Source organism: Anolis sagrei, chromosome 2 (genome assembly GCF_037176765.1).
Source record: "Anolis sagrei isolate rAnoSag1 chromosome 2, rAnoSag1.mat, whole genome shotgun sequence".
In the NCBI taxonomy this organism is placed as follows: domain Eukaryota; kingdom Metazoa; phylum Chordata; class Lepidosauria; order Squamata; family Dactyloidae; genus Anolis; species Anolis sagrei.
This window is the reverse complement of record NC_090022.1, coordinates 17,138,706-17,165,272: the sequence shown is the minus strand read 5'-3', so window position 1 is coordinate 17,165,272 and position 26,567 is coordinate 17,138,706. Positions and strand designations below refer to the sequence as shown.

The window sequence follows — 26,567 nt, the reverse complement described above, 5'->3', positions numbered from 1 at the left end:
AGCCTCAGCTTCTGCCAACCAAGTAGTTCAAAAGCATGCAAATGTGATTAGAGCAATAGGCACCACTCTGGCGGAAATGTAATGGCGCTTCAGATAATGCTGGCCACATGACCTAGGAGGAATCTATGGACAACACCGGCTCTTTGGCTTAGAAATGGAGCTGACTACCACCTCCCAGAGTTGGACATGACTAGAATTAATGTCAAGAGGAAAGCTTTACCTTTACTTAAGTTGTAAATAATTTTGAGGCATACAACGACAACTTGCCATTCTGTACCTCAAGGAGGACTCAATTGTTCTTGGTATTACTCTCTTTATATGCCTGAGGTTCATTCTGTCTTAATTATTTCTGGGAAATCTTTTTCTGCATGTTCTTTCCAAGGCTTATAAACCCTTCAGAGTGAGTTTGACTTCTTTAAATGCACATTAATGGACAACAAGACATAACACACTGGAGACAGGCAGATATTATGTCCACTTTCTAAAGAAGATGAAAAAGAGGGTTTGGGGAACTGCTGATTTATTGACTTGATATAGATACGAGGAAAGGTTCTAGAATAGACCATTAAACAATTGGTCCGTGAAGACTTCAAAAGTTGTCTTTTGATCTGCCCACTCCACTCCTGAGTCTGTCTAGTTGCCCATTCTTGGTTTGTGATCTGTGATGCAATGGAATGTATTTTTCAATATCCCCATTTGCATTCCCCTTTGTGTTGCAGGAAGTCACCTTTGAAGACGTGGCTGTAAATATCAGCAAGGAAGAGTGGGACCTCCTGGATCCAAATCAGAGATCTCTGTACATTGATGTTATGATGGAAAACTATGAGAATCTCTCCACATTGGGTAAGGAATTCACTTCCCGCTAACTCTGTAGTCCTTTTTATTGCCCATCAGCTATGGAATTGCTTCCTATGAATTGCTGTCTTGCTGCAGCCAGAAAGTCAGTTTTCTCTTCAGTTTCTCTCATGCACTCTCACCTCTTTGCTAGAAATGGGTTAGGCCTCCCTCTGAATCACCAGGCAGGCAGAGATGACACTTCTTTGTCTGACAGCAAGCCAATGAAAAATGCTGTGATCTAGTAACTTTTGTGGATAATTAACATGGCTGTGTTATTCTAGTTCAATATGCAAAGGATTCTCAAAGTATGGTGTAAACTAACGGAGAAAGAAGTTGGAAGCATGAGTTTTTGCAAAATTACCGTATATACTCGAGTATAAGCTGAGTTTCTCAGTCCTTTTTTTAGGCTGAAAAAGCCCCAGCGGCTTATAATTGAGTCAAGGTTATTTGTTATTTTACTCTGCTATTATTACCATTTTTTTATTTTTTCTATTTATTGTAATAAATACATTTCTCAATTTATTATTATGACTTTATTATTTAACTCTATTACTGTTTTTATTACATTTATTATTTTACTTGTTTTATTGCTGTTTTTATTACATTTATTATTTTACTCATTTTATTGTTATTATTGCTGTATATACTCGAGTATAAGCTTAGTTTTTCAGACCTTTTTTGGGGCTGAAAAAGTCCCTCTCGGCTTATACTCGAGTCAAGGTTATTTATTATTTTACCCTGTTATAAATACGTAATAAATGTATTATTATTATTACTACATTTATTATTTTACTTTATTGTTGTTATTACATTTATTATTTTACTCTATTTATTACTATTATTATTATTACATTTATTATTTTACTCTATTTATTTTTATTGGAAGGGTACGCAAGCACATTTACATTGAAGAAGGTCAGAATGGTTTAATCAGAGTTGAACAGTCTTATCTTAAATTACAATTTTATGTAAATATTCAAAAACATGTAACCTCCTGATGCCTCAATTCATGTAATTTTATTGGTATCTATTTTTATTTTGAAATTTACCAGTATCTGTTGTATTTCCCATCCTCGAGTCAATCTGTTTTCCCAGCTTTTTGTGGTAAAATTAAGTGCCTCAGCTTATTTTCGGGTCGGCTTATACTCGAGTATATACGGTACATTTGTTATTTTACTCTATTATTACATTTATTTTACTCTATAATTATTATTATTACATTTATTATTTTACTCTATTACTGTTGTTATTATGTGTATTGTTTTACTCTATTTATTATTATTACATTTATTATTTTACTCTTTTTATTATTTTTATTATTTCATTTGTTATTTTACTCTATTATTGTTATTATTACATTTTTATTTTACTTACTCTATTATTGAAAAAAACCACAGTTTAAAAACACAAATTAATGTAACAGGTTTAGAACCAAGAGGGGGAAGACTGATAGGAGAGGTCAAAGTCCTGGGGGGGGGGGGCGCTAAAGGGGATGGGAAGGACACAAGTCTAGTAGCATTTCAGGTGTACCAGGTTGCTCTAACTACATTCCTGACAGGGTGTTGCCTTGTGGGGTCAATCATCATCCATCTAATTTTAAGTGCGGCAGCATAAAACGTAGCAACACTAAGTTATTGCAGTGCTAGAGTCTATTATTGTTATTATTACATTTACAGTATTTTACACTATTATTATATTTTTATTACATTTATTATTTTACTCAATTTATTATTATTACATGTATTATTTTACTCTATTGTTATTATTACATTTATTATTTTACTCTATTTATTATTACATTTCCATTATTATACTCTGTTATTATTATCTTTATTACATTTATTATTTTACTCCCTTTATTATTATGGGAAGGATACGTAAGCACATTTACATTGAAGAAGGTTAGAATAATGGTTTAATCAGAGTTGGACAGTCTTATTTTAAGTCACAGTGAAATGTAAATATTCAAAAACATTTAACCTACTGATGCCTTGGTTAATGTAATTTTATTGGTATCTATTTTTATTTTGAAATTTACCAGTAGCTGCTGCATTTCCCACCCTCAGCTTATACTCAAGTCAATATATTTTCCCCGTTTTTTGTGGTAAAATTAGGTGCCTCGGCTTATATTCAGGTCATCTTATATCCAATTATATGTGGTAGTCTATTTCCTGAATTTCCTGAAGTGAAGTGCTTTGAATGCGATTTTCCTGCTTCTTGGCAGAATGGGGTTGGACTGGATGGCCCAGAAGGTCTCTTCCAACTCTATGATTCTAAGATTTTCTTCACAAATTTGCTTCTTTTCTGTTCTGTCACTCACATTCCTCTTCTCATATGTGTGATTCACTCTTGTCTACGTCCTTCTTCCTGGCAGATAACTGGAAGAGAATGAGCATCCGTGTGGATGGGACCTACGAAGCGAGTTTTACCCAGAAACTACATCCACGTGGAGAAGAACAACTCCAGGCAGAACAGCAATTGGGAAGCAGTGACTCTACACATGGGCTTCTCACAGAAGAGAAGCCTAATGAATATCAGGAATGTGGAACACGGTTCCCTGAGATAACCATCCTTTTGTATGACCAGAGAGTCCCCGTGGGAGAAAACCCCTTCAAATGCACTGAGTGTGGGAAATGCTTTTCCCAGAATTCCTATCTCGTGAGGCACCAAAGGGTCCACACAGCAGAGAAGTCATACAAATGCCTGGAGTGTGGGAAGTGTTTTCCTTGGAATTCCTACCTTGTGAGGCACCAAAGAGTCCACACGGGAGAAAAAGCGTACGAGTGCCAGCAGTGTAGGAAATGCTTTGCTTACAAGTCAGACCTTGTGAGGCACCAAAGGGTTCACACAGCGCCAAAATCTTATGAATACCAGGAGGGTGGGGAACTTGTGCCTCATCAGAGACACCGTGTTGCACAGAAACCATTCAAGTGCCAGGACTGTGGGAAATCTTTCACTTTGAGTTCAGCCCTCGTGAGGCACCGCAGCATCCACACAGGAGAAAAGCCCTTCAAATGCCAGGAATGCGGAAAGTGTTTCGCGAAGACGTCAAACCTTCTGTACCATCAGAGAGTCCACACGGGGGAGAAGCCATTCAGATGCACAGAATGTGGGGCCTGCTTTGCTCACAAGTCACAACTGGTGACACACCAGCGACTCCATACAGGGGAGAGACCATTCCAGTGTCAAGTGTGTGGGAAATATTTTGCTCAGACCTCGACCCTGGTTAGGCATGAGAGACTCCACACAGGGGAGAAACCATATAAATGCCAAGAGTGTGGGAAAAGCTTTGCTTCCAAGTCACAGCTTGTGATCCACCACAGGGTCCACACAGGAGAGAAACCTTACAAATGCCAGGTGTGTGAAAAATGCTTTAGCAACAATTCAGACCTTGTGAAACACCAGCGAATTCACACAGGGGAGAAACCATACAAGTGTGAGGTGTGCGGGAAATGTTTCAGCAGCAATTCAGACCTTGTGAAGCACTACAGAGTCCACACAGGGGAGAAACCCTACAAATGCAAAGAGTGTGGGAAATCGTACAGCAACAATTCTGACTTTGTGAAGCATCACAGAATCCACACAGGAGAAAATGCACACAAAGGCCAGGAGCCTGAAGTACACACTAATAAAAATAATAATTCGGAACCTGTGAAGCCCCCAGAAGTGCATGTAGGAGAGAAAGAGTACAAATGTGATGAGTGTGGGAGAATATTTTATAAGACGTCAACCCTTTTGTTACATCAAAGAACCCACACAGGGGAGAAACCATACCAGTGCCCAGTGTGTCTGAAATGCTTTGCTCGGACATCCCACCTCGTGGCACACCAGAGACTCCATACTGGAGAGAAGCCATTCCGGTGCCAAGAGTGTGGGAAGTCGTTTGCGGAGAGTTCGAGCCTTGTCAAGCACCGTAGAGTCCACACAGGAGAGAAGCCGTACCAGTGCCTGGTGTGTGGGAAATGCTTTGGTCGGAGCTCGGCCCTTGTCATCCACCAGAGAGTCCACACCGGGCAAAAACCATATCAGTGCCAGGAGTGTGGCAAATGTTTTGCTCAGAATGGTGGCCTCACAACCCACCAAAAAATCCACACTGGAGAGAAACCATTCAAATGCCAGGAATGTGGGAAGTGTTTTGCTTTGAAGTCTGTCCTTCAGATGCACCAGAGAGTCCATACAAGAGAGAAATTCAAATGCCAGGAGTGTGATAGATCGTTTAATACCACTGCAGACCTTGTGAAGCATCAGCGGGTTCACACAGGTGAGAAACCCTTCCAGTGCCAGGAGTGTGGGAAAGCTTTTACCAAGTCCACCATCCTTCTGTTACATCAGAGGACGCACACTGGAGAGAAACCACACCAGTGCCAGGTGTGTGGGAAGTGCTTTAGTTGGAAGTCTAACCTTGTGACCCACCAGAGACTCCACACAGGGGAGAGACCATACAAGTGTAAGGAGTGCGGTAAATCTTTTGCGGAAAGCTCAAGCCTTGTGAAACACCGAAGGGTCCACACAGGAGAAAGACCATACAAGTGCCTGAAGTGTGGGAAGAGTTACGCTTACAGTTCAGACCTTCTCAACCACCACAGAGTCCACACTGGACAGAAGCCATACAAATGCCAAGAATGTGGGAAATGTTTTGCTGTTAAGTCCGTCCTGGTGATGCACAACAGAGTCCACACAAAAGAGAAACCATACAAATGCCAGGTGTGTGGCAAATGTTTCAGTAACCATTCAGACCTTGTGAACCATCACCGAATCCACACGGGCGAGAAACCCTTCCAGTGCACAGCATGTGGGAAATGCTTTGCTCTAAGGTCGATTCTCGTGACGCACTATAGACTCCACACAGGGGAGAAGCCATTTCAGTGCCATGTGTGTGGGAAATCATTCGCACAGAGTTCAGCCTTTGTGAACCACCGTAGAGTCCATGCACGAGAGAAATTATTGCAGTGGCCCGAAGGTGGTGGTGAAAGTTTACCTTCCGTTTCACAACTTGTGGTCCCGAAAGAGAGCCCACCCAGGACAGAAACTGTGTAAATGCTGGGGGTATAGGGAATGTTTTTCTAAAAGTTTGCATCTTGTGTTTCACCAGAGATCTACATAGGAGAGTAACCACTCATGTAATCATAATATGGGAAGACTTTGGACTATCAAAATATCCTCACAGTGGCCAGAAATGTAGTAAATATATTCTTTATTAGGCAAGAAAACTTTGTTAACTTCCAGAGACTCACCCAGTAGAGAAATCATGACTGCAGAAAATGTGAACATTAAGAGGGACTCATGTAGGAACTACAGAGACAGGTTTCAGTCCCTCCATACATGGGTTGAATTGTCTGTTTGTGCTTCTGACATCACTGTGGGAGAAGAAGTAACAAGGCGGGTGCTGCAAGATTCTGCTCCAGGTCCTGTTTTTTTCAGTATTTTTAGAAATGACTTAGATGATGGAATAGAGAGTGAGATGATCAGTGTTTCAAACCATGTCAGATTTGGGGAAGAGGCAGGGGGATGGATAGATAACGGACTTCATCCTTCATTAGACCGAATCAGAATTCAAGATAATTGTGACAAAATAGAGAACTGGACCAAAACTGAGAAAATAATTATCAAATAAGTACTGTGACCTATTAGAGTTTGGCACAAGAAATCAGGTGCACAAATATGATTGGTACAAGTGTCAAGCTCCTGGAGTCAAAGTTGACCACAAAAAATAAATAAATGAACAAATAGTGTGAAATTAACTAAACAAAAAGAAATCAGTGTAAATTATTATTATTATTATTTCCAACATTTGTACCCCGTCCTTCTCAATCAGTGTAAATTATTATTATTATTATTTCCAACATTTGTACCCCGTCCTTCTCAACCTCCGAAGGGGGACTCAGGGCGGCTTACAACGGCAACAATTCGATGCCAACACATACAGAATACATACACAATACGTCACAACATTACACATTAAATAAAACATTCCGTTAAAATCTGTTTAAAAACATTATTAACCATGTAGCTAAATCCAATCCAATTCAGTGTCCAAAGACTTTGTCAGAGCTTGTCCACTGGCAGTTCATGTAAACATTACAATCGCTAACAAGGTGCCTCCCCAAATGCCTGGCCCCAGAACCATGATTTAAGCTTAATTTAATCATATCTATAATTTAATTATATCCTGCATCAACAGTAATATAGTGTTTGGATCAATGGAAGTACAGCAGAGTCTCGCTTATCCAGTAGGCATGGATAGAGTCGCATCGGATAACTCGTTGCTCATAGTAATTTTGTTAAAATTACCTTTTTGAAGTGATATCGAAGCATTTTTTAAAAACCAGAAGTCCCTTTGCCCTTCCGAAGCTTTTTCCGCCATTTTTGTTATGACTCAGGAAGTGAGTTGGAAATGAATTAGCTTTTCCCCACTGGTCTCTGGCCTTAGCTCAAGCCAGAAAGGCCATTTTTAAACCAGAGAAGGAAGGAATTTCCTGGCCTCGGCTCAAGCCAGAGAAGCTAGTTTTAAAGCCAGAGAAGGAAGGAATTTCCTCCACTTGCTTTTCCCCACTTCTGGTCCCTGGCCTTGGCTCAAGCCAGAGAAGCCAGTTTGAAGACAAAGAAGGAACTTCCTGGCCTCGGCTCAAGCCAGAGAAGCCAATTTTAAACCAGAGAAGGAAGGAATTTCCTGGCCTTGGCTCAAGCCAGAAAAGCCATTTTTAAACCAGAGAAGGAAGGAATTTCCTGGTCTCTGCTCAAGCCGGAGAAGCCAGTTTTAAAGCCAAAGAAGCCAGTTTTAAACCAGAGAAGGAAGCAATTTCCTCTGCTTGCTTTTCCCCACTTCTGGAGGAAACCAACTACTCTCAAAGTAAGGACCACCCAATGAAACAGGAATTAACACTTTCAAACCATTAACGAAAGGATTTGGAAGTCTCGGAAGTTTTGGGGAAAAAATCTGTGAAAATCGGAATTGACTTTAAATTGAACTACCAGCACCCCCTACATCCGAAATGAGTTTTGAACAATTTTTCTTTTTGATCAACCAAGCCTATTACCCAACATAAACAGGCCAGCAGAATGTTGGATAAGCAAAAATGTTGCAAAATAAGGAGGAGTTAAGGAAAAGTCTATTAAATGTCAAATTACGTTATGATTTTACAAATTAAGCACCAAAACATCATGTTTTACAACAAATTGACAGAAAAGACATTTCAATACATGGTAACTTTATGCAGTAATTACTGTATTTACTAATTTAGCACCAAAACATCACAATGTATTGAAACAGCTGTGGATCCGGACGGGAGGCAGACTGCTTTGGATAATACAAGATGTTGGATGAGCGACGGTTGGATAAGCGAGACTCTACTGTAACTACCATTCCATTTTGCTTTGACTCACCATCACCTAGAATATTATTTCTAGTTCTGGACATCACAGTTCCAGAGAGATATGGAGAAGTGCATAGCTTCTTTATGTAGGAAAAGGCAAAGAGGTGATATGAGAGCTTGAAATACCCGAAGTGTCTGTTGCCCTTCATAGATGGCTGGACCCAAACCACTGGATTCAAATTACAAGAAAGGAGACTCTGGTTAACATTTGGAAGCTGGGAGTGTCTAAGAGGTATTGTTCACTGGAAAATAGTATTTTAATCAACATGAATTGGCTGTAGTTGCAGATTCTTGCCGTAGCAAGTGGTTGGTCTAGATGGGAGGTCCATTCCATTTATATAGAATTGCACATTTGGGAGGGATCTGCACATTTTACTCTTGTCTGTTGGAGCTAAGTGTGAATGTTTCAATTGGCCACCTTGATTAGCATTTGATGGCTGACAGTTTTTAGGTGTGGCTTCTTACTGCCTGGGGGAATCCTTTGTTGAGAGGTGATTACCTGTTCCTGATTGTTTCTTGTCTGGAGTTCCCCTGTGTTTGAGTTTTGTTCTTTATTTACTGTTATAATTTTAGAGTTTTTAAATACCAGTAGCCAGTATTTTCATGGTTTCTTCCTATTTGTTGAAATTGTCCACATGCTTGTGATCAATGGCTGTGTAGACCTTGTTTAATCATACAGATTTTATGCAAACTAGGTGCTCCAGAACTGTGTACAGTGCAGTTAGTGACTAAAGGCTGTATTTTTTCCCTAGCTAAAATGGGTCATATGTCAAATTGATCACTTGAAGGCTGCCAGTAACTGATGTCATCTTGTACAAGATAAATGAGAGAAATGGGCTTACATTCACCAGAGTGGGTGAACATTAGTTTAAAGTACACATTGCCAAGTGCAGTGTTTTTAATGAATAGTAACATTTACCTTCTATTTCTTGGTAGTTGTTGGAGTGGTCCAGCATTTCTGTGTTCTCAGATAATATGCCGTGTTCAGGTTGGTTCATCAGGTGCTGTGCTATGGCTTACTTCTCCGATTGAAGTAGTCTGCAATGCTTTTCATGTTCCTTGATTTGTGATTGGGCATTGCTGCGTTTGGTGTCCTTATATAGATCTGTCCAGACAAGAATCAATCAGGAACACCTAATCACCTCTGAACAAAGGATTCCCCCAGGCAGTAACAAGCCACACCTAAAAACTGTCAGGCCATCAAATGCTAATCAAGGTGGTCAGTTAAAACATTCACACCAAGCTCCAACAGACAAGAGTTCTTTCTCCCACCTGGGACTTTCCACAGATATATAAACCCAATTTTCCTAGTTTCCAACAGACCTCACAACCTCTGAGAAGGCCTGCCATAGATGCAGCTGAAACGTCAGGAGAGAATGCTTCTACAACATGGCCATACAGCCTGAAAAACCTACAACAACCCAGCGATTCCGTCCAATACATCAAAGTCTTTTTAACAACAAAAACGTTATGAAACTTATTTTCTGTCTCAAAAAATGCCTTTCCTAGGCATAAATTAGTTGTACTGGCTTTGTTTAGGACCAATCTTGGCTACTAGTTTGTGCTCATGTGCCCTTATATCAGGGTTGGGCAGAAATGTAGGCCATATATGTCATTAAAATAAAACACCTACACTAGAATGTCCTCAGTTCCCTTAGAAAAGTGTGGGTGGACAATTTTGCTGTGCTTTCAGGTGCCTGAGCCATGTGAATGAATTGTCACCAGTGTAATCTGGCTTTATGGGGGGCTGTATATAATGGTTGTGTTGGCATGTGATTGTTCTTTTCCTTTCAACTGTTAACAGTGAAGTGCTTGTTATTATGTCCCGTACCCCCTGCCCCACCCCCATTTTAAAAATGCCCTTATCACCCTCCATTTCTTTTGTATTAGGATAATAAAACCCATACAAGACACAACATGTGTTCACTTGAGAAAATGCCTGATGAAAAGTTTTTGACTGATCTAAAGGAGAGTCATTGAATGGCTGTGTTCAGGTAGGCCATATATGTCATTAAAATAAAACACCTACACCAAACCTTTTGGTTTGTTGGGATTGGTTCAAGGATCCTTCCTGAAATACAACACCGTCTGAGCTCTGCAAGTGCAGCATTTTTCCAAATGAAGAAGAGAGTGATTGAGGATGGGACACCGGTAGGGAGACCAAGGTGCTTATTTATAAAGCCATTGTCCTCCCAACCCTGTTATACGCCTGCGAAACGTGGACTGTCTGCAGACATAATACACAACTGGAATTATTCCATCAGCATTGCCTCTGAAAAATCCTGTAAATTTCTTGGGAAGACGGGCGGACAAATTTCAGTGTGCTGGAAGAAGCAAAGACCACCAGCATTGAAAGTGATGCTCCTCCACCACCTTTAACTCTGCTGGACAAGCCACATTGTCAAAATGCTCGATCACCGTCTCACAAAGCAGCTACTCTACTCCGAACTCAAGAACAGGAAATGGAATATTGGTGGACAGGAAAAGAAATTTAAAGATGGGCTTAAAGCCAACCTCAAAAATTGTGGCATAGACACCGAGAACTGTGAAGCCCTGGCCCTTGAGCACTCTAACTGGAGGTCAGCTGTGATCAGCAGTGCTGTTGAATTTGAAGTGGCACGAATGGAGGGCAAAAGAGAGAAATGTGCGAAGAGGAAGGCATGTCAAGCCAACGCTGACTGGGACCGCCTTCCATCTGGAAACCGTTGTCCTTACTGCAGAAGATGTGAAAAGGTCTCCACAGCCACCTATGGGCCCACCGCCAAGACACCACATCTGGAGGACAATCATCCTCAAGCTACTAGGGATCGCCTAAGTCAAAGTAAGTAACTATATGAATCAGTCAATGTCACTATGATAGAAATTAATGAGAGAGAGCACACACGTGAATAGAATAGTAAAATAGGATTTATAGTTCAACTACAATAAAAAAGCATTCTGAACCCCGCCAACGATAGAATTGGGCTAAACTTTCCACACAGAGACCCCCACGACCAAAAGAAACTACTGGAGGGATTTGGGATGTATTGACAGTGATTTAGGGGAGATGTGATTCACCTACATCTGAAGAGCATTGTGAACCCAAACAACTATTCTAAAGGGATTCCTAAGACCATCAGAAATGTGTATTTTCTGATGGTCTTTTGTGACCCCACTGCAACCCCCTTGCGACACCCCCCCCCCCAGGGGTCCCCCCAGGTTGAGAGACACTGGCATATGAGTTGCTGCAATTTGCTCAGCCCTAATCTCCAGGCAAATAATGTTCTACCTGTCTGCAAATGGCCCATATGTTTTTTCATCTGGGGATTTCTTAAGTACACTTTGCTCAAAAGCATTTACATGAGTTTAAAAGGAATATGAAAAGTGCCCTTTATTTTAACAGCATGCCCTCCAACTGTCCTAGTTTGGCAGTAAGAATCCCAATTAATCCCTTGCCCTACTTTTCCCGCTGCTTTTAAAATGTCCCAGTTCCTCTCCCTGCTTCCTTCAAATGGCACAAACTAAGTGGAGAGCTGTTCTCATTTAGCTCAGGAAGGAGAGAAGAGATACAACCCGGAGGATTGACCCTCTTGCAAGATAGTATGCATATTTAAGATTTCATTAAATAGTTGGAAGCATCACAGTCTTGGAAGGAATGAGGATAATTCAATTGAACCTGAGAAAAAGTCACCTTTTTCTGATGCCAAATCCCTTTCATTTTGATTCTGTTGCATAGAAATCAATTCTGCCTTTTACAAAGAGCCAGCGTAGTTTGGTGGACTAAGCTTCTGAGCCCAGGGTTCAAATAAAGCCATGAGAAGCCACACTCAGTTTCAGAGGAAATCTCATCTCCAAACTATCTCATTAGGTACATACTAGGGTTGGATAGGTTCATTCGGAATAGCCTGAAAGTCATAAAAACTTTCGACTTTTGACTTTCGAAGCAGTTTTGAACCATGCAGGAAAGGTGGGGGAGGGGGCAAATCAGAATTTGAACCACTAACCTTTCCCCCCCAGAAATATTCCATAATATTAGGATGTCTCCCAAGGTTATTTTAATTTTCACAACCATTAAGCAACTTTGGTAAAGCCTAAAAAGTTTCAAAATCTCATGCTTTCCCTCCCTCGGCGATGCAAGCGAGGGATGAGGTGGGCATGGTTAAACATAGCCATTGTTGTAGTTTGTGAAGGCCAAGCCCCCAATGGTAGAGATTGCAAAAGGCCCTGCTGTTAAACTACATTTCCCACACTGCCTTGCTGCTCATTAGCCAAAATGGTTGAAGGATCCCTATAGCTGTCTGTAGCAGTTTTCATCTAAATCCATATAAATAAAAATGTAATGTTCGTTTGTGGGGTTAACAGAACTCAAAAATCACTGGACGAATTGACACCAAATTTGGACACAAGACATCTAATAACCCAATGTATGCCCTTCACTAAAAAAAATGATTTTGTCATTTGGGAGTTGTAATTGCTGGGATTTATAGTTCACCTACAATCAAAGAGCATTCTGAACCCCTACAACAATGTAAATGAACCAAACTTGGCACACAGTTCTCCCATGACCAACAGAAAATACTGGAAGGGTTTGGTGGGCAGTGTCCTTTGGTTTTGGAGTTGTAGTTCACCTACATCCAGAGATCACTCTGGACTCAAGCAATGATGGATCTGGACCAAACTCTACATGAATACTCAATATGCCCAAATGTGAACACTGGTGGAGTTTGGGGAAAATAGAATCTTGACATTTGGGAGTTGTAGTTGCTGGGATTTATAGTTCACCTACAATCACAGAGCATTCTGAACCCCATCAACGATAGAATTGGGCCAAACCTCCCACACAGAACCTCCATGTGGGCCACAGCAGTGCGTGGCAGGGGACGGCTAGTAAAAAATAAACGGATTAAATCTACAAAAGTGTCTAAAGAAGGCAGCAAAGCAATAAGCAACTTTTGCAAAGCCAAGAGAACATAAACTGCTTAAAAACCAATGATTTCACTTTGGCCTGATTGCCATGAACAAGGCACTGGATAGCCAGCCACAGCCAGCCAGCCAGCCCTTTACAGTCAGCAAGTAATGATAAAATAAAATGATTGATTGCATCTGCAAATAGGAATAAATGGATGGATGTGTTTTGAGGGTCCCCTCCAACTCAGTAGGAGAAGCAAATGGATGTCAGGAGAGTTTGGATGGTGCCTTTCTGCCCAGAAGAAGGGGGTCAGACTAGAGGTCCCCTGATGGGGTCTGTACTATGATTCTGTTCTTTACCAATTTAACACAGTTTGTGCCACAAAGTTTCTGGAGTAGAACAACTACTTTCAAAGCAAAGGCCACCCAATGAAACAGGAAATACTACTTTCAAGCCAGGAATAGATTTTCTTTATTATTTAAAATGTTTTTTTATAAAAAAAATTGAAAATTCACCAAAAATCCATGGATAAGTTAAAGGTTATGAAATTTGGTGAGCTAACAGTTTTTATTTATTTATTTAAAACTTTTAGATCCCGATCTACCTCCATAGAGGGACTCAGACCGGCTGACAGCAAAAATTCAGTGCTAACACTAAAATCTAAAAAAATACATCAACATTAAAATTAACCAATACATATAGGATAAATTACATAACAGCCATTCACCAAGATAAAATCATGTCAACTCAGTTTGTATATTCAGTCCATATGTTAGAAACCCTAAATTGGGTCTTCTTAGGTCTGTGCAGTCACGGGAGCACAAAAGGAAGGAGACAGTCCCAAAAAAAAGATCAAAAAACAAGGTTTTATTTTAGTTTCTTCATGAAGAAGACGGACAGCCTGGGAGCATGCGCAGATGCTACCCTTCAAGTGACTGCCGCCCCTTCTTGGCTTTTTCCCACCAATATATAACCTCAAGTAAACAAGAACATTTTTTTTTCATGGAAAGTACTCTCTTTCCAGCGCCCTCCCTTGACCTTTTGATGGAAAGTACCTTCTTGTATCTGCACACTCTGCACTTCAAAAAACAACCTTTGAACTTAACCACAATACAACTTCCGACCTCTACATTCACATCTTGTTTCTTAAAAAAAGTTTCTTCCATGTTGCTCTTTTTCTACAGAGAAAGGGTATGTTTTCTCTTTTTCTGTTAATTTCATTCAAAGCCCCTTGCTTAGCATCCTTCACATATATTGTGGTCAGTAACTTTGGCCAATTGCCGGTCTCAGACATCATTCCGCAAAAGCTTCGTTCCACAGCCAAGTTTTCACTAGCTTCCTAAAGGTCAGGAGGGAGGGGGGGGGCAGATCTAATTTCATTCGGGAGGGAATTACATAGCCGAGGAGCCAACACAGAAAAGGCCCTGTCTCTCGTTCCCACCAGACGCACCTGCGAAGGTGGCGGGACTATTCTTGCTGCAATTATCCTACACTGAAGCGTTTGCCCAGATTTTCTAAATGATCATTCAGCATTCCCAAGAAGCAAAACTTTGGTCTCATCATAAATTTAATCTCAATATCTTTCAGCATCAACTATATTTGAGTCCATTATTTCCTGGCCTTTTCACATATATCAAAATATCCCTACATTGTGCTCAAACTTCCAACATTGGTTAGAGATGCCCAGTATAAACACTTCCAAATTAAACTGCCAGGGCTCTAAATGAGGGCAGTTTTGGGTCCTTGCACGCTGCACAGATGTAGTTCAGGATTAAGTAAACAGGAACCTTGCTTCTTTCAATTCAGGCGCTCAGCAGTAGCTGCCTTGAGCTTTTGCACTGGGGAAGGGAGCGGGGATTTCAGAAATGGCTTTTTCCGGGCCCCATGCTGTTCTTCATCACTCCCTGACATAGCCAATTCAGCTCTAAATGTGGAACGGGAAAGTAGGTCACCGAAGCTTTGCCAGAACACTTTTTATTAGTCTCCCAGAAATACTGGAGAGAAAGGAGGACAGATACAGAACGTAAATGGCTGAACACAGAGAAAGTCCAAATTATGGTAGCGGTCTTGCTATGTGTTGAGTGTGGTGGAAGCTCCACCACACTGAACACTGAACACGCTTTTAAACAGAGGTTGGATGGCCATCTGTCAGGGATACTTTGCGCTTTTCCTGCATGGCAGATTGGGGTTGGACTAGATGGCCATGTGGTTTCTCCATGATTCTCCAAGATAAAAGTCTACAATGGCACAATCTATTATGCAACAAGAGACAATACCAAAAAGATAAGGCATTTTTTTGGTGGTGCAGCGGGTCAAACCAGTGAGCTGTTGAATTTGCTGAGCAGGGTGAGCTCCCACTGTTAGCCCCAGCTTCTGCCAATCTAGCAGTTCAAAAACATGCAAGTGTAGATCAATAGGTACCACTTTGGCGGGAAGGCAGTGGTGCTCCATGCAGTCATGCTGACTACATGACCTTGGAGGCATCTATGGACAACGCTGACTCTTTGGCTTAGCAATGGAGATGAGAGGCAGACATGACTAGACTTCAAGTCAGGGGAAACCTTTACCTTTATCTTAAGGCATTCCAGCCATGACTGTGGTACTGGGTTGCTGTGAAACCTTGTCATGCATCTGCACTGTAGAATTAATCCAGTATGGCACCACTTTAATTGCCATGACCCAATGCTTATGAGATCCTGGGAGTTGTAGTTCTAGAAGGACTTTAACCTTATCTGGCCAAAAGTGTGGGTGTCTTAGCAAATTACAAATCCTGGGGCTCCATAGTATGGAAGCATAGCTGCTAAGCTGGTGTCAAACTGCATTAATTATTCAGTGTCAGGATGCACCCTAGATGAGAAACTACTCAGTTTGCTGCATCTGAAACTAAATTGAATCAAGCAGGGAGGGAATGAGAGGAGGAGAGAACAAGAAGGGTGTTTTAGAAGCTGTTGGAAAAGTGGGACAACAGGGGATTAATTGGGACTGTCATTGCCAAATCAGGACAGTTGGAAGGTATGAGGATTTGGCTCATAGAGAGATCATTATTTTAAACAGCGCCCCTTCCCCTCTTTGCAGCACTCTGCCGATTGCCCTTGTATTCAGGAAGAAGATGGGATGGGGCTAAAAGCTTGGTATGACATGAATGCCTTGATGGGCAAATAAAGCTCCAGGGGTAAGAACTGGGGTGGAAAAATTGTTTGACTGGGAAGCAGTGGAGCAATGATCAGGAATGGAGAGGAATTGGAGAACCCTAGATTTGGAAGAGACCCCAAAGGCCATCCAATCCAAGCCCTTTCTGCCATTCAAGAAAACACCATCAAAGCACGCCTGACAGATGGCCATCCACTCTCTGTTTTAAAACCTCCAGAAAAAGAGACTCCACCATACTCCCAGGGAACAGCATAGTCCACTGCTAAAAAGCATTGAATACTGTCTATATTTAATTCTGTTGTAATGTTTGTGTGACGGCGCGAGTGGTGCCACCTGCATGTAGAACTTTAAAGTGCAAAGGTTTAAACTGGATAACATGCCCAAACTTGCCTAGTTTGTAAATGTATAGTTGGATTGATTGGTTATTTATAGCTGTCAACAGGGCCGTAGCCAGAAAAAATTTTTGGGGAGGGTTGAAATTTTTTGGGGGGGGGGGGGTTGAAAATTGGGGGGGGGGTTGAAAATTTTGGGGAGGGTTGAAAATTCCGGGGGGGGGGGGGGTTGAAACCTGCCTCCTAGCTCACACTGAAGCAAAGAGCACAGCAGGGGGCAGAGCAACCTTCAGTAGCCTGCAGCTCTGCCCTTGTCAACCACCTCCACCAAGTCTGGCCTCCTTAATGTGACCACTCAACACTCCCCCCCCTCCCCAACTTGGTTGCTTCGCTACATCAGCTATTGCTGCAAGTAATGACAGTGTGAATAAATTGTCAATATTTGCTTGAGATAGTGCTTACAGTTCTGGAGGGACTCTTAATTTTTTGCACCTCATAGACTTAGCATGGGGATTTGGTTAACCAGTTAAAATTCATGAGTAAACCAGGTTTTTAAAAAAAATCTGAAACATTTCGGGGGGGGGGGTTTGAACCCCTAAAACCACCCCCTCGCTACAGGCCTGGCTGTCAATCAATGTTGTTTGCACCAGTTATATTGCTTCCTCAGCTCAATTGCTTGGCTCCACCTGGAGGAGGGCAGAGCTTTTCCTTTTCCCTTCTACAATCAAACTTTCTATCAGATAGACGTGAGAAAGAGACTTGGCTCTAAAGCCCTTAATTAAGTTTCCTCTCATCACCAATTCTAAGGTTTTTACCCTTGGGACTCATACTTCATGCCCAGATTACCCTGGACAACGTTGAGGAGACCCAAGCGCCTTCAAACTGGTTTTTTGGCACCAGAGGAAGGCTTCGTGTCTTCAAATATAGGCCATTTGGATTGGGGCTGTGAATGTTCAGGCAACTGCAGCCATTGAGAAAGAGAGAACCTTGAAAAGCTTCTCAGCTGCGAAATCTCCTTGGACTCAAGACAACCAGAGACTGTAATGTATATTTCCTTTACTCCTTTGAAACTTCCAGCTTATTGCTTTAACGGGATAACTCTTTGTGAACAATAAAACCTATTTTGAGTTATCTACAGTGTTTTGGTCCTTGGGAGTTCCAGTTCTTTAAAGGAAGGCAAGAAGCAATCTCCCGGGGGAAAGATGTCACATCTATGTCTCTTTCACTAAGAGTTATAGCCCCCAGGCGCGACGGCATAGTTTGTATATTTGTAAACAAGCTTAGAGAAACTTAGAGAAGACAATGATGCTGGGGAAAGTGGAAGGAAAAAGGAAGAGGGGCCGACCAAGAGCAAGATGGATGGATGGCATCCTTGAAGTGACTGGCTTGACCTTGAAGGAGCTGTGGGTGGTGACTGCCGACAGGGAGCTCTGGCGTGGGCTGATCCATGAGGTCACAAAGAGTCGGAAGCGACTGAACGAATGAACAACAATATTTGTATATTTTTAATTGTGTACTAATGTATTGTCGAAGGCTTCCATGACTGGAATCACTAGGTTCTTGTGGGTTTTTTTGGGCTATATGGCCATGTTCTAGAGGCATTTTCTCCTGACGTTTCGCCTGCATCTATGGCAAGCATCCTCAGAGGTAATGAGGTCTGTTGGAATTAGCAAAATGGGTTTATATATCTGTGGAATGACTGGGGTGGGACAAAGAGCTCTTCTCTGCTAGAGCTGGGTGTGAATGTTTCAACTGACCACCTTCATTAGCATTTGAAGGCCTGGCTGAGCCTGGGGGAATCTTTTGCTGAGAGGTGTTAAGATGTGCCTGGTTGTTTCCTCTCTGCTGTTTTTGCTGTTGTAATTTTAGAGTTTTAAAAGATAAAGAAGGGTATAAATAAATATATCGGGGATGCTTTGAATGCGATTTTCCTGCTTCTTGTCAGGGGATTGGACTGGATGACCCATAAGGTCTCTTCCAACTCTAGGATTCTATCCGCACTGTAGGATTAATACAGTTTGATATGTATTAATTTACAAATACAGTAAATAATAAATAAATATGGGGCAATGGGAATTGTAGTTTTACAAGGTCTTTAGCCTTCTCTGCTCTGGAGCCTCCCCAGACTACAGCTCCCAAGATTCCATAGCATTGTGCAAATAGCAGTTTAAATCGGTATCAAAGTGCGTTAATGCTACAGTGTAGAGAGAGTTGCACCCTTTGAGACACACTCAATAGAACTCTGCCACTCTGCTGCAGAACTGAGCTGGTTGTGTGACGTCACGGGCCCGGGCTGGTTTCAGTCACGTGACGGGTTGGAGGCCAAGCTGCCTGAATGCACGAGAGAAGTCAAAGGAGAGCTGTGCATTCTTAAAAGGGGCTCCCCCGGAAACACCAGCCCCAGCCCAGAGTAAGGGTGGGAGGATCTTCTTGAAGGTAAGAGGAACTGTTTAATAGTGGGATATGCTGCTGCCTGGGAGCCTGGTGGGGTGTCCTTCTCTGGAGGATTTTAAGCAGAGGCTGGATGGCCATCTGTCGGGAGGGCTTTGATTGTGTTTTCCATGAGATTTTGCATTTCCTCCCTTTTGCCTCCCTCCAGCATTTCATAGATGAATGGGACACAGTTTGGGCAAACAATGGGTACAAAAGAGTAGAAATGACAAATGAGGAAGGACAGAGGAGTTTAGGAAATGCCTTGCAGCTTCCACAATTGTGGAGATGAAGTCCAAAATATCTGGAAGGCCCAAGGTGGCCCATCCCAGATTATAGAATTAATGCAGTTTGACATCACTTTAACTGCCATGGCTCAATGTTATGGACTCCTGGGAGCTGTTGTCTGGTGAGACACCAGCCCTCTTCAGCTGAGAAAGCTAAAAACCTTGTAAAACTATAAGTCCCAGTTAAAAACATGGTTGTTAAAAACCAACAGGAACAATTATTTTTATACAAACTTACTTTTCAAACATTGCAAGTATAAAAATAATTCTTTTGATTGGTTTGGCCTTTTATGCTAAGTATATTTATCTGATATGTCTCCGTTTTCATGTGGTTTCCCTTTTCAGGGTCTCAGTCCAGAATGCAGAGGTGAAAGGGGAAGCAATGGCTCAAGCAGCTCAGGTAAGAGGTCATCAGGAGCAATTATGGTCACAGAAAGTGCCTTATAGAAGTGTCATAGCTTTAAAAAATAATTTACATTTATTTTTACAAAACCTGGTTGTATTGGTTGACTTGGCTAAAAGATTGGTTAACACCGAAGTGCTTTAATCCACAGTTCCTTAGGCAAGAGAACAAAAAAATTGCAACATGGTAATTACAGGTTCCCTTATACCAAATGCTCCAAAAATCCAAAGATATCCAAATGGGGGTCTGAGATAGTGATACCTCTGTTTTTGTATTGTTCGCTTTGTTTAATGTGCAGAATTATTTAAAATATTGTATATATGATATATGGATAAATTTGATGTTTAGACTCGGGTCCCATCTTCACGAAATCTCATGTATATGCAAAATACAGATATTGCAAAAAAAAAAAAAAATCCCCAAAACATGTTGCTGAAGGTTTTCATGTCTGGAATCACTGGGTTATTTTAAGTTTTCTGGGGTGTATGGCCATGTTCCAGAAACATTCTCTCCTGACATTTCACCCACATCTATGGCAGGCATTTATTTATTTTATTTATTTCATCTACTTATACCCCGCCCTTCTCACCCGGGGGGGGGGGGGGGGACTCAGGGCGGCTTACAGGGAAGGCACAATTAGATGCCCAAATCACACAACAAACAATACAAAATATAACAATTCAACAATTAAAATAAAACATCAATACCTAATAAAATCATAAAAACTATATCATGTCAGAGTCCATATATCAGAGTCCATATATCCATTCCATTCCATTGTCCTTGTCTATCGACAGGTCCTTTAGTTAGTTGTCAGCATGACCAAAAGCTTGGTCCCACATCCAGGTCTTTAGTTTTTTCCTAAACGCTAGAAGGGAAGTCGTCGATCTGATCTCCCCGGAGAGTGAGTTCCACAGGTGAGGGGCCACCACTGAGAAGGCCCTGCTCCTCGTCCCCGCCAGCCTCACTTGTGCCACTGGCGGGGTCGAGAGCAGGGCCTCCCCAGAAGATCTTAAACTTCGAGGTGGGATGTAGAGGGAGATCCGTTCGGACAAATACACTGGGCCGGAACCGTATAGGGTTTTGTAGGTCAAAACCAGCACTTTGAATTGTGCTCGGAATTGGATCGGCAGCCAGTGGAGCTGACGCAACAGGGGGGTCCTCAGAGGTAGTGAGGTCTGTTGGAAACTAGGCAAGTGGGGTTTATATATCTGTGGAATAATGTCCAGGGTGGGAGAAAGAACTCTTGTCTGTTTGGGGCAAGTGTGAATGCTTCAATTGGCCACTGATTGACATTTAATGGCCTTGCAGCTTCAAAGCCTGGCTACTTCTTGCCTGGGGGAATTCTTTGTTGGGAGGTGTTACTGGCCTTGAGTGATTCATGTCTGGAATTCCCCTGGTTTTTGAGTGTTGCTCTTTATTTACTAGGAGCCCCCGGTGGCGCAGTGGGTTAAAGCACTGAGGTGCTGAGCTTGTTGATCGAAAGGTCGCAGGTTCGATTCCGGGGAGCGGTGTGAGCTTCCACTGTCAGCCCTAGCTTCTGCCAACCTAGCAGTTCGAAAACATGCAAATGTTAGTAGATCAATAGATACCACTCCGGCAGGAAGGTAACAGCGCTCCATGCAGTCATGCCAGCCACATGACCTTGGAGGTGTCTACGGACAACGCCGGCTCTTCGGCTTAGAAATGGAGATGAGCACCACACCCCAGAGTCAGACATGACTGGACTTAATGTCAGGGGACTACCTTTACCTTTTTACCTTTATTTACTGTCCTGATTTTCGAGGTTTTTTTAAATACTGGTAGCCAAATTTTGTTCATTTTCATGGTTTCCTCCTTTCTGTTGAAGCTGTCCACATGTTTGTGAATTTCAGTGACTTCTCTGTGTAGTCTGACATGGTGGTTGTTAGAGTGGTCAAGATGGCCAGTTGCAACATTCACACGTGCCTCAAGCAGACAAGAGTTCTTTCTCCCACTCTGGACATTATTCCACAGATATATAAACCTCACTTGCTTAGTTTCCAACAGACCTCACAACCTCTGAGCATGTCTGCCATACATGCAGGTGAAACATCAGGAGAGAATGCTTCTGGAACATGGCCATACAGCCTGGAAAACTTACAACTTACAACAACCCAATAACCCAAACTTCCAACAATCTAATAACCCAAAACATCTAAAATCCAATTCTGGCCCCAAACATTTCAGATAAGGAATACTCAACCTGTAGTATTTTAGCGTGGGCTCACCTACCAGGACAAACACTTCTGATGAAAGCTTTTCTCAGACCATGACCTGGAATGGAGGAGTCATCTTTGCTTCACTGTGTGGAGAAATAGGTATACAGACATACCAGAGTTACAAACATCTGACTTACAAATGACTCATAGGTAAGAACAGGGGTGAGACAACAGGAAGTGAGAGAAATCTACCCCTCAGAAGGGAAATCCACTCCTGGAAGAGTTATTATTATGAGGAAAAGGGGTCTCCACTGAAGCTTTCTCACCAATCTTTGTTTCCACAAAAAGCCAAAATATTCAAAATGTATTTGTATCAGGGACGGAAAGTGATGTGAAATAAACAAAACCTCATTTCACATACAAAATACTTTCATCACTCAAAGGTTACAGTCTTGTCTTTTCCCCAGTGTACTTTCCGTAGATAGAAAATTAAAATGGTGGGAGGAGGACAGCACTCAAAGGTTTATTTTCACCATTGCCTTTGGATCTGTCGCATCTCTCTTAATGCCAGACCATGTTTCTTCCTTTCCATATCATTCTGAGCTTGCTTTCCTTTTCTGTATGCAGGAACCGGTGACCTTTGAGGATGTGGCTGTGTATTTCAGCAAAGACGAGTGGGACCTGCTGGATCCAAAGCAAAGAGTTTTGTATAGGGACGTCATGATGGGAAACTATGAGAATGTGTCCTTTCCTGGTAAGGCTTCATCTGAGTCCATTGTCCTTCTGTGGTTTTCAGTTGGGCTCCCCTAAGTCGTATAGACTCTTAATGCACAGACCTAGTCCTGTCTCATAACATACCATTTACAGTGGCATATACAGTGCGCCCTTGCTACTTCGCGGTTCGCTTTTCGTGGACTTGCTGTTTTGTGGGTTTTTGCCTCCCAGTTTATGAATGGTTGCCGTTTCCCAGAGCGGCGTTCTAATCCCACCTCCTGGCAATGATGGAGTGTAGAAGGGGGTTTCATCCTCCCCCTCGGGAGAGAGACAGCCAATCAAGAGAGATTGCAAGGCAAAGCAGAGATAGCTAGCCAAAAAAAAAAAAAAAGTGCACCGTGCCTTTAAATCTCTCTGCCTCACCCTCAGAACTCGATATACATATATAGCGTCCCTACTTTGCGGATTTTCACTTTTTGCGGGTGGTCCAGGAAAGTAACACCCGCGATACGTGAGGGAACACCATACCTTGGGAAGTCTGACTTGACCACGGTAGTCCATGCTCTGATTACATCCCGTATAGACTACTGCAACACGCTCTACATGGGGTTGTCTTTGAAGACTGTTCGGAAGCTTCAAATGGTCCAACGGGCAGCAGCCAGGTTGTTAACAGGAGCGGCGTTCAGGGAGCACACAACTCCTCTGTTGGCCAGCTCCACGGGCTGCCAGTTTGCTACTGGGCACAATTCAAAGTGCTGGCTTTAGCCTTTAAAGCCCTAAACGGTTCTGGCCCAGTTTACCTATCTGAACGCTTCTCTTCCTATGAACCATCTAAACACTTAAAATCGTCTGGTGAGGCCCTGCTCTTGGTTGCATATGCAATTAGCAGGAACGAGCCAACACAGCGCTAGACACCTAGGATACTAACAACAGGGACTTAGAAGGTTAAGGCAAGGCAATGCCTCAGGGCTAGAGCATAGTGATCTTGTTTGCTGTGTACTAATCTTGTGAATGAAAATAATAATAATAATAATAATAATAATAATAATAATAATAATAATAATAATTCCTTTTTGCTCCCTAATGTTTGCATTTCATTCTTTCAATTTTTGGTTTTTTTTCTCCTGTAGGGAGAAAACTAAAGGTTTGCATGAAGTGTGGGAGATGTTTTATATACACATCAGGTGCTGCCGAACACAGTGAGACCCAGGAAGAAATAGAATGTGAATGTAAATATTTTCCCCAAAGGATGTTGCTTACACTTCATGCTACAAACAAAAACTTGGGATATGAAGTATCAAGAAAATACTTTTCTTTCCCATCTGCAAATATGAGCCAAGAGCAATTGGATACAGGAGAGAAATCAGGGCTTGCCTGCTACCAGAGTTTCCACACAGGAGACAAACCATACAAATGCCAGGAGTGTGGGAAATGTTTTGCTCAGAAGTCGCACCTTATGAGGCATCAGAGGCTACATACAAAAGAGGTGACTTTCATGTGCAATGAGTGTGGGAAATGCTTTGCTTCTAAGTCAGATCTCGTGAGACATCAGAGAGTCCATACAGGAGAGAAACCATACAAATGTGAGGAGTGCCGCAAGTGTTTTGCTCACAAAACCGATCTCGTGCGTCATCAGGGGATCCACACAGGAGAAAAACCATATCAGTGCCAGGACTGTGGAAAATGTTTTGCTCGCAACACACAGCTTGTAACCCACCACAGAGTCCACACAGGAGAGAAGCCATACAGATGCCAAGAGTGTGCAAGATGTTTTGCTTACAGGACAGATTTTGTGCTCCACCAAAGGGTCCACACAGGAGAGAAACCATATGTATGCGAGGAATGCGGAAAGGGCTTTTCTCGCAAGGCACTGCTTGTGGCACATCGGAGAATTCACACAGGAGAGGAACCATACAAATGCGAGGAGTGTGGGAAATGCTTGGCTTCTAAGTCAGACCTTGTGAGACATCAGAGAGTGCATACAGGAGAGAAACCATACAAATGTGAGGATTGCCAAAAGTGTTTTGCTCACAAGACCGATCTCGTGCATCATCAGGGGATCCACACAGGAGAGAAACCACACCAATGCCAGGACTGTGGAAAATGTTTTGCTCGCAAGACACACCTTGTAACCCACCAACGGGTCCACACAGGAGAGAAGCCCTACAGATGCCAAGAGTGTGCCAAATGTTTTGCTTACAGGACAGATTTTGTGATCCACCAAAGGATCCACACAGGAGAGAAACCGTACAAATGTGAGGAATGCGGAAAGGATTTTTCTCGCAAGACACTTCTTGTGGCGCATCGGAGAACTCACACAGGAGAGAAACCATTCAAATGTGAGGAGTGTGGGAAATCTTTTTCTTGCAAGTCGAGTTTGGTGGCACACGAGAGAGTCCACATTGGTGGGACGCCACACAAACATGCAAAGGGTGGTGCATACTTTGCTTCTCATTCGCAGCTTGCAGTACATTAGAGAACCCAGACAGGGTTATTGGATCTTGGGAGCCTGCTAAACACTCAATCACCAATAATAATTTTTATTGGAATGAAGTCACTTTGGTGTCAAGCTGCTCAGAGTTGTGTGGAATATATGTTCTGCAAAAAAATACTTGTAGGTACAATAGAGTCTCACTTATCTGACATAAACGGGCTGGTAGAATGTCAGATAAATGAAAACGTCGGATAGAATCATAGAGTTGGAAGAGACCTCATGGGCCATCCAGTCCAACCCCCTGCCAAGAAGCACCTCCGCCATCCAGCCTCTGTTTAAAAGCCTACAAAGAAGGAGCCTCCACCACACTCCGGGGCAGAGAGTTCCACTGCTGAACAGCTCTCACAGTCAGGAAGTTCTTCCTAATGTTCAGATGGAATCTCCTTTCTTGTAGTTTGAAGCCATTGAGGCCTAAGCAAGAAGTGAAGGTACCACTAGGTTCTTGTGGGTTTTTTCGGGCTATATGGCCATGTTCTAGAGGCATTTCTCCTGACGTTTCGCCTGCATCTATGGCAAGCATCCCATAGATGCAGGCGAAACATCAGGAGAAATGCCTCTAGAACATGGCCCTATAGCCCGAAAAAACCCACAAGAACCTAGTGATTCCAGCCATGAAAGCCTTCGACAATATAGTGAAGGTACCATTACCAGGGGCTTTGAGGGAAGGCAGCGTTTGTTTCCTTTGCTACCCCTGGCTCAGCTCCTGTGGACTCACTCCTGGCAGAACCTGGCAAATTTGGCCCTCCAGGTGTTTTGGACTTCAACTCCCACAATTGTTTGCACATGCCCGCCCTACAAGGAGCACCTCGTACTTTTAACCTGGAGAGAAGAAGGTTTAAGAAGTGACATGATTAAATATTTGAAATTAAATATTTTAACTGTCCAAATTCTGATGCATTCCCTTCTGATTTTGTATTTTTTTATGCACACTTTGGGAAAAAAAATAAATTTATTTGTGTCTGTGATGTTATCTAGCAGAATTCTGAATGCCTTATATAGGTGTTACTACATTCTTCCATCTCTGTGCATATTTCAGTCTGGCTGCTGTGGTCCTATAACAGTAATCTTCCATATTTCCTTTTCAAATTGTTCACCCATCAGTCCTCAAAGGTTTTAATTAAATTGTGTTGTGCTTAGAATGTTAGACTACAACTCTGGGGTCGAATCTCAGCTTAGCCATGGAAACCCACTAGGGCAGTGTTTCTCAACCTGGAGATCAGGACCCCTGGGTGGGGGTCGCAAGGAGGTGTCAGAACGGTCACCAAAGACCACCAATAAACACAGTATTTTCGGTTGGTCATGGGGGTTCTGTGTGTGAAGTTTGGCCCAATGTTATTGTTGATGGGGTTGAGAATGCTCTTTGATTGTAGGTGAACTATAAATCCCAGCAACTACAACTCCCAAATGTCAAGGTCTATTTCCCCCAAACTCCACCAGTGTTCACATTTAGGCATATTGAGTATTTGTGCCAAGTTTGGT

General features: G+C 42.3%; 2 protein-coding genes across 4 annotated transcripts in view; both read left to right on the top strand.

Annotated features, from left to right (window-relative positions):
- LOC132765239 (zinc finger protein 420-like) overlaps positions 1 to 10,245 on the top strand; it is a 30,477-nt gene extending 20,232 nt beyond the window's left edge. Inside the window, exons 8-9 of the mRNA XM_067465125.1 lie at positions 720 to 843; positions 3,212 to 10,245. Of these exons, the coding sequence (XP_067321226.1) occupies positions 720 to 843; positions 3,212 to 5,874 (2,787 nt within the window). The 3' untranslated portion in view covers positions 5,875 to 10,245. The remainder of the gene's footprint in view (positions 1 to 719; positions 844 to 3,211) is intronic.
- Positions 10,246 to 10,759: 514 nt separating this feature from the next.
- Positions 10,760 to 26,070, top strand: LOC132765268 (zinc finger protein 436-like). 3 transcript variants are annotated; one of them, XR_010909384.1, is made up of 5 exons: positions 18,836 to 19,016; positions 19,643 to 19,697; positions 22,508 to 22,634; positions 23,725 to 25,516; positions 25,727 to 26,070. XR_010909384.1 is itself a non-coding variant. In XM_067465371.1 (4 exons), the coding sequence occupies exons 2-4, from the start codon at positions 19,680 to 19,682 to the stop codon at positions 25,068 to 25,070; spliced, it is 1,491 nt and encodes a 496-aa protein (XP_067321472.1). In that variant the 5' UTR covers positions 10,760 to 11,031; positions 19,643 to 19,679; the 3' UTR covers positions 25,071 to 25,615. The 3 variants fall into 3 exon arrangements, 2 of the variants coding, with proteins under 2 accessions (XP_067321472.1, XP_067321471.1); XM_067465371.1 differs by lacking the exons at positions 18,836 to 19,016; positions 25,727 to 26,070 and adding an exon at positions 10,760 to 11,031 and having other exon boundaries at positions 23,725 to 25,615; XM_067465370.1 differs by lacking the exon at positions 25,727 to 26,070 and having other exon boundaries at positions 23,725 to 25,615.
- Positions 26,071 to 26,567: the final 497 nt, after the last annotated feature.